A 16763-nucleotide genomic window follows, 5' to 3' on the forward strand; every position below is an offset into this window, starting at 1 on the left:
AATGGGGAGATGGTAGTTTGGGAGGAGGAGGAAGATGATTTTTGGGATGGTTCGCCCTTGGACTGGGCTTTGGAAGGGGCTTTTGGAGAGGAGGCCTTGGCAATTAGGGATGCCATGGAAGAAGAGTTTCAGCGGGAGAAAATGATTGCGCGTCAAAAGTCTAAAGGAAAAAGGGAGCTTCTAAACCTACATAGCTCCATTAATTATGGTGATGCGGAAGTTCACTCTAGGAGGAGAAAAGGAAAGGCACACTTGTTGTAGGCTTGTGCGCTGTGGTGGGTGGTGGGTTGTATTGTTCTTAGTTGGGTTTCTTGGTGGGTGGTGGGTTGTGTTTGTTCTTTGGTGGGTGATGGGTTGTGTTGTTCTTATTGGTTTTTTTGGGCTTTTGTGGGTTCGCTTTGGTCTTTCCTATGTATACTGCCTGTGTACTTAGGGGCGCCTTACGCTTTCATTAATAAAGTCTTCTTACTTATCAAAAAAAAAGATCTGCTTTAATTCATACCAGAATATCTATTTGCCATATGTCTATAAACCACCAAAAAAATACAAATGGACTTGCCTGCAAATGTTTGCAAGAGCAAATTGGAGGAAAAACAAATACAAATACAAGCAATAGTCGTATGTCTAATAACTTCATGATACTATGTGCTACAGTGATAGTTATGCTAATCCAATAAAAGTCATTAATATGTACACAAAAGCACATAATTGACTAACGTTTATGAAATAATCAATTATCATACCAGCTGTACGATTATAAAAATGAATGCATGATCCCTAGCAACAAGAAACTGGAATTTCAATCTCAACCACCAGCGATCGGGTGGGACATTTGCACGTAATATGAACATGGCCCTGCACTCTGTACAGTGAGCAAAAGCAAAGCCCTCCTGCGACAAAGAAGGGAGTGAATAATCAATTCTGTCCCTAGGTGCTAGACACAAAAATTTATTATTTTCAAATTAGTGCAATATCATGGCTATTACTACTGCAAATGCAAGTAAGATAAAACAACATCAGAAAGATTGACTTAATTATCCGCAATCTCATGAGTCCAAAAGCAGCATTCTAGGATGCCAAAAAAATATCACCTTAGTAGACCTCCAATTATCAAGACAAGATCTATGGACATACTTCTGGGTGCCTTTGCAATGGCATGGTGCAATTAAGTCTTCTCCTGAAAATGTATAAAAATGTGCCTAAGATAAGAATATCACCTAGCTCCCTCAAATCCCCACACACCCCCCCCCCCCCCCCCCCCCCCCCCGAAGTGACAATAAAAGATAACAAGCATGATATGTAGTAAAAACCTCCACTATCAAGGCATATACGACATTGTTTTTGTTCTGTATTCACCAGATGGCGACTTTCCTCGGGATGAAGATTTTGTAAATCGTCATTAATGACAGCTAAATCCCCTCCCACAGTTGTAATCTCACATGACAATGAAGATGAAGATTCTTCAGATCTTTGCAAATTTCCAGGTCGACGTAGGATGGGTTCACTTTCTGAAATATCTTCCCTATGACTATCATTTGAGACTAATTGCATGGCGAAGAATGTTGAATCAGGACAACACTATGACATTCATTGCCAGAGCAACAGTTACTCGTGACCATTTCAACAGAAAATAAGGAACCTACAAAATAAAGGAAAAATAACATTAATCAGGATAGAGGACCTGCATCAAATGTCAAAGTGTAATTAGAAATTAAATTATCAGTAAAACCGACCACACACCAACATGTCATGTGCCAAAATTACATTTGAGACACAAATACCCCAAAATGCTCCAAGCTTTCGTATCCATATTCTTATATGCATCTCTAAAAAAAAATGAAAGTTCAACACTCAAGCACATACTGAGGAAGATATAGAATATTAACAAATATAAGAGTTTCAAAAAATCAAATTAAAACAAAGACAAAAGTCAGTAGCAAAACATGAAAAAGTATCGACAAAGATGGTAATGCACTGCTTCAATTAAAACGGAGGGTCCACAAAACTAAAGAAAATGAACTGATCAATTGAACAAACTAGACAATACCTAATTTTTTCTTTTTTATGAATAACAATAATTTTATAGAAAAAAGGGCAAAACCCTCGTACACAAAGAGTATACAAGAGAGCAAAGGCAAAATTAAGAACATATACAATAACCCAATCCAAAAGAGAGATTAGAAATGAGGATTTAAGGAAAAGCACATTGGTCTCGCTATCCTCAAAGAGATGCTGATTCCTTTCTCTTCAAATGATCCACATCAAGAGAGCAGGAATAACTTTTTAGATTGAGTCTTTGGGATGTCCCGACCCTTGAAATTTCCAGCATTGGAGAAGCTCTAGAATGTTACTAGGCATGATGCCAAAAATGTTGAGAACGAAGTGCCAGATGTCAACGGTATACTCACAATGGATGATAAGATGATTAAAAGTTTCCTTATCCTTTTTACAGAGGCAACACCAGTTAACTATGTAGAACCCCCGCCTTCTAAGGTTATCTACAGTGAGGATTCTACCCAGAGCAGCTGCCCATGAGAAGAAAGAAATGCGGGGAGGGGCTTTCACCTTCCAAATGCTTTTACAAGGGAAAGATCTATGCTCATCTAATAGTAACATATTATAGTAGTTCTTTACCGCAAAGCCATGGCAACTAAAAGGAGTCCACACCATACTATCCACTTCTTCTGGATGGGGTTTCAAAAAATATAATAGATTAAGAAAATAGTCAATAGATTCAAGTTCCCAATCATGAGTGGCTCTAAAGAAACTAGGATTCCAATGGATGTGGGGACTGGAGAGATCCAAGTAATCTGACACTAAAGCCTCCTTGTTACGAGCTAAAGAATAGAATTCTAGAAAATAGCTCTTTAGAGCCCCTTCTCCGCACCAAGTGTCATGCCAAAAGCGAATGCGGGAACCGTCACCAACCTTTTAGGAAACGAAGTTGGAAAAAGCTACCAAATCGTTCCTAATATTCCTCCAAAGACTCACCCCGTAAGGACCTCGAGCTTCCTCTGAACACCAACCCCCTCTCTGGATCCCATACTTCAACACAATCACCTGTCTCCATAAAGAATCTTGTTCATTCCCGAATCTCTAGAACCACTTATCATGAAGTGCTTTGTTGAACAACATTAGATTTTTTATGCCCAACCCCCCTCTAGGAATTGGGGAGCAAACAGTCTTTCAATTCACCAACTGCAATTTGGGATCCTCGCCTAGACCGTCCCAAAGAAAATTTCTCTGAAGGCTCTCCATTCTCCTAACTATGCTAGCTGGTAAAGGGAAGAGGGATAAGAAATATGTAGGAATACTAGAAAGATGAGAGTAAAACAAACAAGTAGATCTTTTTCCAGCTAGCCAACCTTTTTTTCCATTTTCTCAACCACCCATCCCAAATGGCTTTTGATTTGAAGAGAACACCTAAAGGAAGGCCCAAGAAATGCAAAGGAAGAGAAGAGATGTCGGAACCTACCCAACAACGACTAACTTAGATTTTTGGAGGTTAACCCTTCAATCCCGCAATGGCCTCACAACACAGGAAAATGTGATCCAAATTACAAGCAGAAATCCAACTCCATTTAGAGCCAAAACCACCATGCCTCAAAAGATAGGAGAGGTAATAGAACCCAACAACCCTTGCTGTGAATTATGATTCCAAAACCACTCAACAATCTAGCTAGCTCAGTGAATTATGATTCTAGTGGTAAACGTTCCAAACCCCGCTCTCGTGTCCGTGGTAAGGCCTCCTCCCCGTTATGAATTTAAAAATTGTTAGTTGGAATGTTGAGAGGTATTCATGATGCAGGGAAAAGATCTAGCATTAGCAATCTTCTTAAAAGTTGGAACCCAGATGTGGTTTGTTTACAAGAAACAAAGATGGAATCTATTCCTATGGGTACTATTCGGAGCATATGGCGTGGCCATTTCACTGGTTGGGTGGTTCTTCCAGCTTCTGGAACCTCTGGTGATTCTCTTGATGTGGGACAAACGTGTTGTGGAATGCATAGATGAGGCAGTAGGCACGTTCTCGTTATCTTGCAAGTTCAAGTCAGTTTTGGATCAATTCTAATGATAATTCTGAAAGACTTCTACTTTGGGAAGAATTATTTGGGACCTTACATTGGTGGGATATTCCATGGTGCATTGGAGGTGACTTTAATGTTACCCGTTTCATGAATGAGTGTGCTGGTGTTCCCCGTTCAACGCCTGCTATGGGGGAATTTTTAGACTTTATTTTTTGAGCTTGGTTTGTTGGATCTCCCATTGACTGGAAGCTCTTTTACTTGGTCCAACAATCAAGTCCCTCCCTCCATGTCAAGGATTGACAGATTTTTAGTTTCTCCTTTTGGGAAGAACATTTTCCAAATCTGCTTTAGAGTTGTTTGCCGCGCCCATTGTCAGATCACTTCCCTATCTTGCTTGATTGTGGAGGTGTGACCAGGGGTTCGAGCTTTTTTAAGTTTGAAACCATGTGGCTAAAAGTTGAAGGGTTTGCAGAGCTTGTTAAACAGTGGTGGGACTCTTATCGTTTTTTTGGCACCCCCTGTTTTGTCCTTGCTAGCAAATTAAAGCAGTTGAAGGTTGATTAGATTCGTTGGAACAAAGAGGTCTTGGGGAATATCAAAATTCGGAAAAAGGCCTTGTTGGAAGAGATTCAAGCTCTTAATGGTTCAGAAGAGGAGAGAGAGTTGGCAGGAGATGAGAGAGATAGGAAGGAAAAGGCTAAAAATGATTTGGCAGAAGTGGCCCTTATGCAAGAAATCTATTGGAGGCAGAAATCTAGGGCTACTCGGGGTTCTTTCATCGTCTTACTAACTCTCACAAAAGACAACTTTATCTCTAGCCTATGCATCAATGGCAATGTCACTTCCGAGATAGAGTTGATTAAAGAATCTATCACCCAATATTACTCGAACCTCCTCACTGAATCAAGCCCTTGGTGTCCCTCTTTAGATGGTTTAGCATTCCCTTGTTTAGATTCATCCGAAGCGGTTTGGCTAGAAAGACTATTTCAAAAGGAGGAGGTTTTTCAAGCCTAGCTGAGTATAGAGGTAGACAACGCGCCGGGTCCGAATGGCTTCACCATTGCTCTTTTTTTTTTTCGTTCCTGTTGGTCTATTGGGAAGGCTGATCTCATGAATTTCTTTCATAATTTTCATGAGCATGAGACGTTTGTGAAGAGTCTTTACGCCACTTTCATTACTCTTATTCCGAAGAAGCTTGGTCAATTGGAGACAAGGGACTTCAGACCTATCAGCCTAATAAGGAGCGTTTACAAGATCCTGGCAAGAGTTCTTGCGAGCAGATTGCAACCTATAGTGGGAACCCTTATTTCTAAGGGCCAAAACACTTTCATTGGGGGGCGTCAGATTCTAGACTCAATTCTTATAGCCAATGAGTGTCTGGAAAGCAGATTGAGATCAGGAATTCCTGGGGTTTTATGCAAACTTGACCTAGAAAAAGCTTTCGATCATGTTAATAGGGACTTCCTTTACTATATTTTGAGGCGTACGGATTCGGCCCTAAATGGAGGAAGTGGATTTGGGCATGTATTTCCAAGGCTCGCTTCTCGATCCTGATCAACGGCAGCCTGCATGGCTTCTTCAGTATCTCTCAGGGTCTTCGCCAAGGGGACCATCTATCTCCTCTTCTCTTTGTTTTAGTCATGGATGCCTTCAATAGGATGCTTTCTAGAGCAATGGAGGGGAGCTTTCTTTCTGGCTTCCGAGTTGACAATCTCAACAATTCCCTCTTGAAAATTTCACACCTATTGTTTGTAGATGATACTCTCATTATGTGTGATGCTAACGTGGATCAAATCTACAATTTGGACCACATTCTTCTGTGCTTCGAGGCCATTTCGGGTTTAAAGGTTAATCTTCAAAAATCCGAATTAGTCGCAATGGGGGAGGTCCCATACATTGAGGAGCTGGCGAATATTTTCGGTTGTAATATCTCTTCCCTTCCGTTGCATTACTTGGGTCTTCCTCTTGGTGCTCCCTTAAAATCTAAAGCCGTTTGGGATTGGGTGGTTGAGAAAATGGAAAAAAGGCTGGCGAGTTGGAAGAAGATTTACTTGTCCAAGGGTGGATGCCTTACTCTCATCAAGAGTACGCATTCAAGTATTCCCACTTATTTTTAATCTCTCTTCCCCCTACCAGTTGCCATAGCTAGAAGACTTGAGCATTTTCAGAGATATTTTATGTGGGACAGCCCAAGCGGGGACCATAAGTTACATTTGGTAAACTGGAAGACTGTTTGCTCCCCAATTGCGAGAGGGAGATTTGGTTTCAAAAACCTTATTCTATTTAACAAAGCTTTGCTTGGTAAATAGCTTTGGAGGTTCGGGAATGAAAAAGATTATTTATGTAGGTATGTGATTGCTTTGAAGTACGGGACCCAAAGAGTGGGGTGGTGCTTTGAGGAAGCGCGGGGTTCTTATGGGGTGAGTCTCTAGAGGTATATTAGGAAAAATTGGAGAGCTTTTTCCAGTTATGTTTCCTATATGGTTGGGGATGGCCTTTGCATTCATTTCTGGCATGATATTTGGTGTTGTGATAGTGCTCTAAAGTGTTCTTTTCCTGATATTTGGTGTTGTGATATTTGGAGGTACATGGATCACTCCAATCCCCACACCCTTTAGAATCTTAATTTCATTCAAGATGTTCATGATTGGGAAAGTGAATATCTGGATTCTTTGCTCACTCTTTTATACTCTATGAACCCACATCTGGGAGCTATGGATAGCATGGTGTGGACTCCTTCAAGCCGACATGGTTTTGCAATGAAGAGCTACTATACCATGTTAACTTCTCCTAGCAGTGAAGAGCATTCCCCTGGAAAAGCATTTGGAAGGTGAAGGCCCCTCCGCACATTGCTTTCTTCTTATGGGCTCCAGCTTTGGGTAGAATCCTCACGATAGACAATCTTAGAAGGCGGGGATTTCAACTGTGACGACCCATTTTTTTTATATATATACAAAACATTTCATAAACATTAATCTCTTAAAATACAAATGGATCTTCACATTGGCACGACGATATGTCGCAAAGCCAACATATGATACATACCCCATAATATGTACCTGGTAAATTAGAGTATAACATCTATCTAACTATGCAGCGGAAAACATAAATTTAATAGCGGAATTCACATCCTAAACATCTAGCACAAATTATTTACAATAAGAGCTATTTAACATCTATCTGTTTAAGTCTTTCCTCAATATAAATACATAACAGAACTGGCTTTATACAATAACAAGTAACACAGGCATCACAAGCCATAAACAAAACCTATAAAACAGAGGACGCCCATGATCTCTCAATTACGACCGTTGCGGCGAACTTCAGTCATAATATCCCAAGTGCACATTTACGAGACCATCTTATACGACTAGAGTACCTGCAACCAACAACAGAATCTGCACGGTTGCGGTGGTTGCCACATCCGCACAAGTGGAATTATGAGCCCACCGTCTCAGTATAAAACACACCAAGACCCCAATGATATTAAACTAACTGAGTTTTTGCAAAGAACCAACTTTTCCTTTTTAATCTCGCGTACACTGTAATAGCTTCCAATTTATAAACTTTTGTTTGAAAACCCCCATAGCTGATATAGCAAACACCGACTAATAAAAAAAATTTAAAGCATACTATGTAACTGTGAATATATATAGAAGTTTCAATCATCCCACCTTGAAAGTTTCTACATATCGACCCATCTACAATAATACTTTTCTGTTGGTAGCTCAAATGCACAAAGATCTAACATCATTAACTGTGATATCATCGTGCCTCAAGACATTACAACTTCATGTCTATGGCACATAGTTGTCCATGTGGTTACTAGAGTAAAAATCTGATATACAAGCACTTCTTATTGATGTACCACGACAATCCATCTACCTACTCCCAAAACACACTGATATCCCAACCAATATCGTCACATCCAAGTACACCAAGCTTAAAACATGCCATCTCGCTCTTTAGTACGAGCATACTGTCATTCCTCAAATATGGGTAACACCGACTCCTAGGGCATTACAACTTTATGTCTATGACAATCCATTTATCTACTCCCAGGACACTGTATTACTCATACTGAACAATGAAAATACCCTTGTTCGTCCAAGCTCAATGTTCTTAAATTATGCAACTAGACAATAGCAATATACACAAGCTCTTTGCCATTAAAACTCTTAGGCATACTAATACGTCTAGCAAACTATACATAGTAATTATGAAAACCACACACAATATAAATCATGCTATCTATGCTATGCATGCTGATGTGCTACTGTTAAACTGCTGAACTGGGCTGTTACTAGGCTGCTGCTTAGTTACTGCTGTGTTACTGCATGCTTTATGCTTTATGCTACATGCTACATGCTACATGCTACATGCTCTATGCTCTGTGTTTGAACAGTAAGTATTGCATTACTGTATCATGCTGTTAAATCATAATTTGCTAAACAATTCAATACTTCATCCAAATCATGCAACACACAATACTAAATTCTAAAACTATCCTTGATATATTTGAACATACTCTAAAGTACTCAAATCAGCCAAAACAGATATATTCAACATACGGTTGGTTCGGATTTGTAAAACAATATATATTTTGCAATTCTATAATACATAAAAATAATAGTTTCTCAATGAGTAGAATATCACCTTGGCTGCATTGGACTCTTGACTTGAACATCCACTTGGATTCTAGTCACTTGGACACTACATTGGAGAACCCATTGAAGTTTCCAATCCAGACACTATCCTGCAAATACTTATAACGTTAGACTATGCTATGGAACTCATTCTATGACACTTAAACTATCCGCGTGCTCACCCGTTGCGTTACTCGTGTCTAAGTCTAGTTAAATATCCTAAACTATTATTAGGTTATCATTTAGGTCTAGGTTCATATTTTTTTTTTTGAATAAGTCAAAAAATTTCATTAAAAAAGCGTAAGACGCCCCAAAGTACACAGGAAGTATACACAGGAGCAACTTAGCTAGCCCACATGAAAAACCCATAAGAAACTACATACCCACAACACCCAAAACCCACATGAAACCCAAGATACAATAGAAACCCCCCAACAAACACCCAAGATACAAAGTAACCCCCATAATAAAATAAAACCCAAAAGAACCCCCCATCTAATACCCAAAATACAAAGTAATCCCCCATAATACAATAAAACCCAAGATTCAAAAGAAACCCCCCATCAAACACCCAAGATACAAAAGAACCCCCCATGATACAATAAAACCCAAGATACAAAGTAACCCCCTCATACAAAAAAACCCCCAAAGAAGAAAACTCCCCAAACCCAAGAAAACCCCCAAACAATACCCCCAAAACCCACACAACAATACCCCAAATACAAGAAGGCAAACCAAAAAAACAAAGAAAAGTCAGAGCTACAGGAGGAAAAAAAAAAAAAAAAAGCAGTGGCGCGTGGAGCCACGCGCACCGGTGCGCCACCGGCGCGTGTAGACACGCGCAACCAGAGCGGCGCGAAACCAGCCAGAAGGACCACCGGAAGAAGCGGAAATTGCCGGAGAATCCATCGTAGAGGCGCGTGTGCAGGAGAGGTCCCATACGCCGCAGATCTAGCACCCAAAAATCAGAAACACCCACGGCCACGCGCGCCGAAATGGGGCGTGGCGGCCACCCGCAGCAGTGCCGACGGCGAAGAAGAGCCGGACCACGACGGAGAGTCCTCTGGGGAGGCACGTGGACGGCGAGGAGGCCCCAAAACCCGTAGATCTACAACCCAAGAAGCGCATGAACAAAAACAGCCACCCACAACGGCGCGGTGGCAACCATAGAGACGGCGACATCGGCAAGGACCGGAACATGCCGGCGAGGTCATGAGCGGGGCGCGAGCGCGCCAGAAAACCCAACCATTGAGGACTACCCCCAACAAAAGAAAACCCCAAAACTAAAAGACCCAAGCGAAGAAGAAAAGCTAAGAGAACCTAGAAGAGGAGGAGGGAGGGAGGATGGATCCCATCCTCCCTCCCTCACAAGCGAAGCAGAGTAGGCTAAGGGTTTTTTGAAAATAGCGGGACGAGAGAGTGTGGAGAGAGAGGGAGGGAGGATTAGGTTCATATTTTATTTCGCTTATTATCTTTAAGACATGTTTACTATTTTACTTGCCTACTTATTATTATTAAATCACATTATCATTGTTAATCCCTTTTTATAGTTTCTTGTTTATTTACCAAGTTAGCATTATATATATATATACATTTTTGATAAGTAATTGCAATAATATAAAAAAGCGCAAAGGGGCGCAACCCTTATACACGGGAAGTATACAAGAAAACCCCTAACAGGAACGAACAGAGAATAAATTTAAAAATTCAACATAAGTAAAAAAGCTCAAACAATGATGGGGCGCTATCCAATATATGCATATGCATATGTATACATATATACATATACACATACAATACTTAAACCTTTTTTTGATAAGTAATAAGCAATTTTATTAAAAAAGCGAAAGGCGCCCCAGTACACAAGCAGTATACGAGGAGCACAAACAAACCCAAAGCCCAAGAACAAGCCCAAAAACAGCAAAACGCACCAACAACACCCACAAAACCCGAAACGCCCCCAAAAAAAGACACCCACTACAACCAAACCCCAGAGGCACCCAAAGACCAAGCCTACTAAAGCCGACCGAAACCACAAGAGACACCCCAAAACCCAAGCCGACCGAAGCCGAACTACAAAGCAAAACCAAAAAGCAACGGAAAAACAACCCACAACCCGCCAAGGCCTACTTCACATGGGCCTTGCCTTTCCTACGCCTAACAGGAATAAAATCGTCGCCATAATTGATGGAGCTATGCAGATTCAGGAGCTCTCTCTTTCTTTTGGACTTCTAGCGCCCAATCATCTTATCCCGCTGAAATTCTTCTTCCATGGCATCTCGAATTGCCATAGCCTCCTCCCCATAGTCCCCAGCCAACGCGAAATCCTCATCCAACGCCCAATCCAAGGGAAATCCATCCCAAAATTCATCTTCCTCTTCCCAAACCACAATCTCCCCGTTATGATCAAAACCGACAAGCCAATTCTTGGATTTGGAGAATCCATTTCCCTCAACAGAAAAAGGAATGATGCAACCACTCGGAGGGAAGGAAGGTCCTACCACCCCGACATCGATGACCTCCCGAGGTGAAGCGGAAGGGCCTGAAACAAATGGGCGAGGGTTGAGAAACCCCTTCCCCTAAGCATGCCCTACTTCACTGGAGACTTTACAACCTTTATCGCAGGAGGCTCAACCATCAACACCTTATTGACAACAAGGCTAGCAGACAACTTCAAAGCTTCCAGAGAGTCCGATAATAACCCATCATTCCATTTCACTGAGTGACCTACCCTAAACTCCCTAGCCCTCCTGATATAATGCTGAAAAGGTTTAAAATGCAGCAAGAGGGGGGGGGGGGGGGGGGAAGAACGAATCTTCACCCCCAACTTAGAAGCCCCTGAGAGAGATGGAGCAGCAGCAGAGACGGAAGGCCCTGAACCACACAAGCTACTGGAAAAATCCGAACTCACTAACAACCCAGCCGAAGCCGAAGGAGCAGCCGACGAAAAGGGAAGAGCCCCGCCAAACTCTGCAAGGTTTGAGCCCTTCAAAGAACCAAGGGATTGAAAAACCTCCTCCGTCAAAGCAGAAGAGGAACCTTGCACAGAAGACACCGGAAAAGCAAGCACAGAAAACGCCAGGAAAAGAGAGGCCCACCCAGAAGACGCCTGAAAAGAGACCGGAGCAGAGAGCGACTGGACGGTTCCTATAGGAACTGCCGCCGACGACCACTCAACAGAAGGCGCCGGAGACACAGCCTCCGGGATGAGAGAGCGCTGAACGACTGGACTTGGAACCGCCGCCAAAGGCTACTCAACGGAGATGGCCGCCGAAGACGATGCCTCCGGGGGGAAAGAAAGCTAAACCAATCCTAGACAAGGACTCGAGCCCGGACCCGAGACCTGCCTCGAAACTGACTCAGGACCCGATTCAGCAGCCCTCTCAAAGGGCTTAGGCACCTTAGCCCCAGCCCGAAACTGGGACCCTTTGAAAGCAGACTTGCACCTCTTAAGCATCCAGCCCGCTACAAAACCCAACCTTCTTTTAAGCCGAACAGAGGACTTCAAGCCCAATCTAAGCGAAGACCCACAAGCCCAAAACAAAGCCTTGGAAAGGCGCCCAAGGATCTCTAGAATCTGCCCGAACCCTCCAGACACGCTATCCCTTTGCAGAGAAGAGTCACCCTCAACATCGGCTACCCCAGACATGCAAGCCGAGCAACAGACGCAAACTCTGGAGCTGAGACGCTCATCAACACAACGGTCCTTACCCAGGGGACCAGTCGCTTGCTTCTCCATGGCGGAGCAACCCGCTGGTGGCGGCTTCTTCTCCAAATCGCACCGACCCGAAATTAGCACCGAAGACCGGCAACCCAAGACAGAGGCGGTAGCTCCCGAGCGCACCACCTCCGCGAATGACGGAGGACCTGATCCCTTTCCCTTCTTAACACCCGTCGGAGACCCATCTGTGGCTCCCTGAAAATCCAGAGCTTTGCTCAACTCCCCCCCCTTCATAGTCCCCTCTGAAGAAGATATCCCACCACCTGGCGACCAAGCCTTTAAACCGAGAAAAGAAAGCAGCTTCCTCAACTCACCCACCACCCGAGACCAACCCCACCCACCACGGCCTTCAGGGAGCCAAATAGCCCATTTCCGACCACCCTCAGCGTAGGCTACCACCTCTAGGAAGCGACCGGCCTTGTTCCCATTCCCTCGAACCATCAGAGCTTGTGTATCCTCCCGAAAGTACTTGACGAAATCCAAACCTGGATCCTTCAAAGCCTTCTCGACCGTGGCCATCAACCACACAAAGCCCTGGACACCCAAAACAATGAACCCACCATACGCCTTCCTCCTCTCTTCCAAACGGAGCTCAAGCTCTCCTGCCATCGTCGACAAAGAGAAGCATTTTGCTTCCACGGTGAAGCAACGCTCCATCAAAGCCGATCCTGAAAGATCACAGGACAAAGCCCCGTGGAAGCATACCCATAAACCAACCCCTCAGCACCACCAGCCAAGTTACTTGGTTACCTTATTACCATCATTAGCTACTAACCATCTAAGTGATTTAAACTATAAGATCTAAGATCTTAATCTTATACAACATATTAATCTAATAACTCTTTTTAAACTAACTTATGATCACATATTGTAATATACATTCTTTAAAGCTTTAGGCATATACAAAGCCAAGCATTATACTTAGGCTTAATTTGCTATTATGTGGATCTATTCATACCACTTATTACACTTTACCATTTTATTCTTTCTTTAACTATTTCCTTTTCATTATATATCCCTTTAGACATCACAATAACCTATTCTCTATTTCAACCGTATTTGCCATTTACATAACAAGGATCTAAACACTTTAACTTCAAACCCTTAAATCCTTTTCTAACTTCCTTTACTTCACCTCAAAGCATTAGCCATAAGCTACCCTAACTAACCTCCAATTTAAATAACCCCATCAACAATAACTTCTACTAACATCTCCCAAAAATTATCGTTCTTAAACCACCATTCACTTTCAAGATCACATATGCCCATAATCCAAATTTTTACAAAGGCCTAACATATACTCATCAATTTTCAAAGAAAATCAATCCCTCAACCAATCTACACAATTCAACCCATACATCACTTAGCCATATAAATCAAGAGTTATTAAATCAACACCAAAATACTAATCAGTCAACCATAAACATTAAACACTTCATTAAACTACACCCTTCAATGTCTCTCTCTCTATTCGGCTACCACATAGAAGGGATCCTCAAAATTAACTCCATTCAAGGGTCTAGTAACCCGCAAGCATCAAAGGCCTAAGCCAACTCCTATATCAATAAAACAACACTATAGGAGCCTAATCAAAGATCCAACATCATCCGATTATCATTCCAAAGTCCAGATTTGAATCCCATCAAGAACACCCATAAAATTCACTCTCTCCATACATGGCCACCACAAGAGACTAATCAAACCTTTACACTATTTTCAATTAGCATTAGACATTCAACACAAATCCACACAACAATCCAACAATTAAATTCAATTACTAACAACAAAATATAAACCAACCTCATCAATCAGTTCCTATCAAAACCCATAAAAATAATACAAATCAACACAAATTTCAGATTTCATCAAGAATCCAATCCATAATCTCAACCAACATCATTAACCAAATTCCTTTCCAAAACCAAACCAAACCCAATCCAAACAAACATTCAACAATCCATAATAGAACATTAACCACAAACTAACACAACCAAAAAATCACAAATATCATATGGTCATTCACCTAAAATCAAACTTCAAAGATTCATTCGGCCAACAACAATTCCAGAAAATTTCACCAACAAAGCCAAGTAAAACACCCATCACTCCACTTTGTCACCAACCCAAAAATCAACATCAAAATGCCCATCAAAATCCAGCTTCAAGAACACCATCCCATTCGGTCCAAACTCCATAGAAACCCAACATAAACTTCAATATTCCACAAGCTCCATTCGGCTACATCAAACCAAAACCCTAGATTTCTCAACAATACCCAAATCCATTTTTATTCTCATTAGCACAATTCTATATCTACAAATCCAAAACAACCATAAATCGTCAAACACATACCCATAAAATTCACCCTTAATCGGTAGCTACAACAACCCAAAGAGAAAAGACCCATAATTTTCCAACCCAATCGGTCAACCGAAAATCAAAGGAAGAACAAGCAAAAATCAAAGATACAAGAGAGGATCTCACCTTGAATTTCTGCATTTCGGACCCAACAGCCACGGGTTCCACGAGCTGCATCTCTCACGATCCCAGCTCAATACTCTCTCGGGTTCTCTCTCAAAATATCACTCACGATCTCACTGAGTCACGGGTTCTCTCATAGGCTGGGGGTATGTGTGTGACGGTGAGAGACAAAGAGAAGAAAGGAGATGGAGAGAGGGGCCGGTGTGCGTGAGAAACAGGGGAGAAAGAGGGGGATAGTGCGTGAGATGCAGAAGAGAAAAGAAAGAAAAGGAAGAAGAAGAGAGGGACGTGCGGATGAGGGGGAGAAAATGGGGAAAAGAGAAAGAAAAGAAAGAGGAAGATTTTATGATATGTTTGGTTCGAATAATATTCAATATTTAAACTGGGTTTTTGAATACAAACCCGGAACCAAGCTGAATGAAACCCGAATGGTCCATATGAATATAGTGTGAATTTTGAGGTGAAATGACAGAGGCGTGAATTTTGCACTAACAATTACAGAGGCGTGAATTTTGAGTTTCGTAGCATTAAATGCTACTCTCAAACCTGTTGTTCAGTGATGAGATGGTGGGACCAAGAGCAACAGACGCATGCCTCATGCAAGACTAACGTGTATCTCCAAATAAATGCTATCTGTTTTTTTAGCTTGTGGCGACCGTTGGAGTAAATCACGATGTACAACGGTTGAATCTCGTCCATCAGTTGCATTCGTACATATCCGCGTGCACACACCCAACCACTCCCGCATTGTAATGTAATTCGAGCTTGTTTGTTTGTTTCTTTTTCAATCTCAAAAAATTAACACTTATTTTCATAACACCAATTATTATACACAACTTTTCATACAAACCAATCATATCCAATCACTTTCTACCATTATAAAACACTTTTTTCCAATCTCAAAAATTCAACATCGAAACATATATTCAAAAAAAAAATTTAATTCTATTCAACATCCAAACACATTTTCATTGCCTCAAAATCCGCAAACAGATTCATAATATTATTCATATTCGAAATATTCAATACCCAAACGGACCATAACTTTTCAGATAGCTTCTCTAGAATTTACAATATAAGATTAACTACAACTCTACCTCTTCTATGTCTTCATATTGAAGTATAACTCTTCCTCATATATACATTGAGTTTTAGTTATATTATATTACAATGTCTTCCTATCTCTATCTCTTCATGCTCTTATCCCTTATCTCTTTATCACTAGACTCACGTATAGGATGAGAAGTGTCTTGAGTGGTTGAGTCCTTCAATGATAAATCATGTGTTAATAAAAGAGGAAGTCCCAGTTGACATAGTCATAAGCCTATTCCAAGTTAAGTTTGCATAAAACACCAAGAATTCCTGATCTCAAGCTGTTGTCCAAACACTCGTTAGCAATTAGAACTGAGTCTAGAATTTGTCTCCCTCCAATGAAATCATTCTGGCTGTTAGAAATGAGAGCTCCCACCACTATCTTCAATCTACTCGCAAGAACTTTTGCCAAGATCTTATACGTACTCCCTACTAGGCTGATAGGTCTGAAGTCCCTTACCTCCAGCTAACTAATCTTTTTTTTTTTTTTTTTGATAAGATAAGTAAGAAACTTTATTAATAAAAGCGTAAGGTGCCCCTAAGTACATAGGAAATATACACAGGAGCAGCCAAAGATAGCCCACAAAGCCCAACAAAACCCGCAAAACCTAAACCCCAGAAGCTAAAAAAACACCCAAAAGCAAACTACAAAAGGACCCAACTAAGATACAAGGCAACCCACCACCCGCCAAGGCACACCAACCTACACCATGTGTGCCTTACCTTTCCTACGCCTGAAGGGATCTTTCGCGTCGTCATAATTGATGGAACTATGCAGATTCATAAGCTCCATTT

General features: G+C 41.5%; 2 protein-coding genes across 14 annotated transcripts in view; one reads left to right on the forward strand and one right to left on the reverse strand.

Moving 5' to 3' along the window:
• The window catches only part of LOC133864644 (uncharacterized), a 60893-nt gene extending 45675 nt beyond the window's left edge, over nucleotides 1-15218 (reverse strand). For 7 of the 13 annotated variants that reach the window (XR_009899539.1, XR_009899536.1, XR_009899538.1 and 4 more), the window contains exons 1-5: nucleotides 14880-15218; nucleotides 8685-8784; nucleotides 1311-1639; nucleotides 1092-1177; nucleotides 744-890 (exon numbers count right to left, since the gene is read on the reverse strand). Coding sequence is in view for 8 of the 13 variants with exons in the window: in XM_062301043.1 (XP_062157027.1) it covers nucleotides 744-890; nucleotides 1092-1177; nucleotides 1311-1551 (474 nt within the window). In the remaining 5 variants the exon portion in view is untranslated. Of the gene's footprint in view, nucleotides 1-743; nucleotides 891-1091; nucleotides 1178-1310; nucleotides 1640-7298; nucleotides 7427-8684; nucleotides 8785-14879 lie in introns of all 13 variants that reach the window. The other 6 variants (XM_062301040.1, XM_062301037.1, XM_062301036.1 and 3 more) reach the window with 5 other exon arrangements.
• On the forward strand, nucleotides 5669-6145 carry LOC133863254 (uncharacterized). The gene has a single exon (XM_062299212.1). It carries the CDS (start codon nucleotides 5669-5671, stop codon nucleotides 6143-6145), a length of 477 nt encoding a protein of 158 aa, XP_062155196.1.
• Nucleotides 15219-16763: the final 1545 nt, after the last annotated feature.

This window comes from Alnus glutinosa, chromosome 3 (assembly GCF_958979055.1).
Source record: "Alnus glutinosa chromosome 3, dhAlnGlut1.1, whole genome shotgun sequence".
In the NCBI taxonomy this organism is placed as follows: Eukaryota; Viridiplantae; Streptophyta; class Magnoliopsida; order Fagales; family Betulaceae; genus Alnus; species Alnus glutinosa.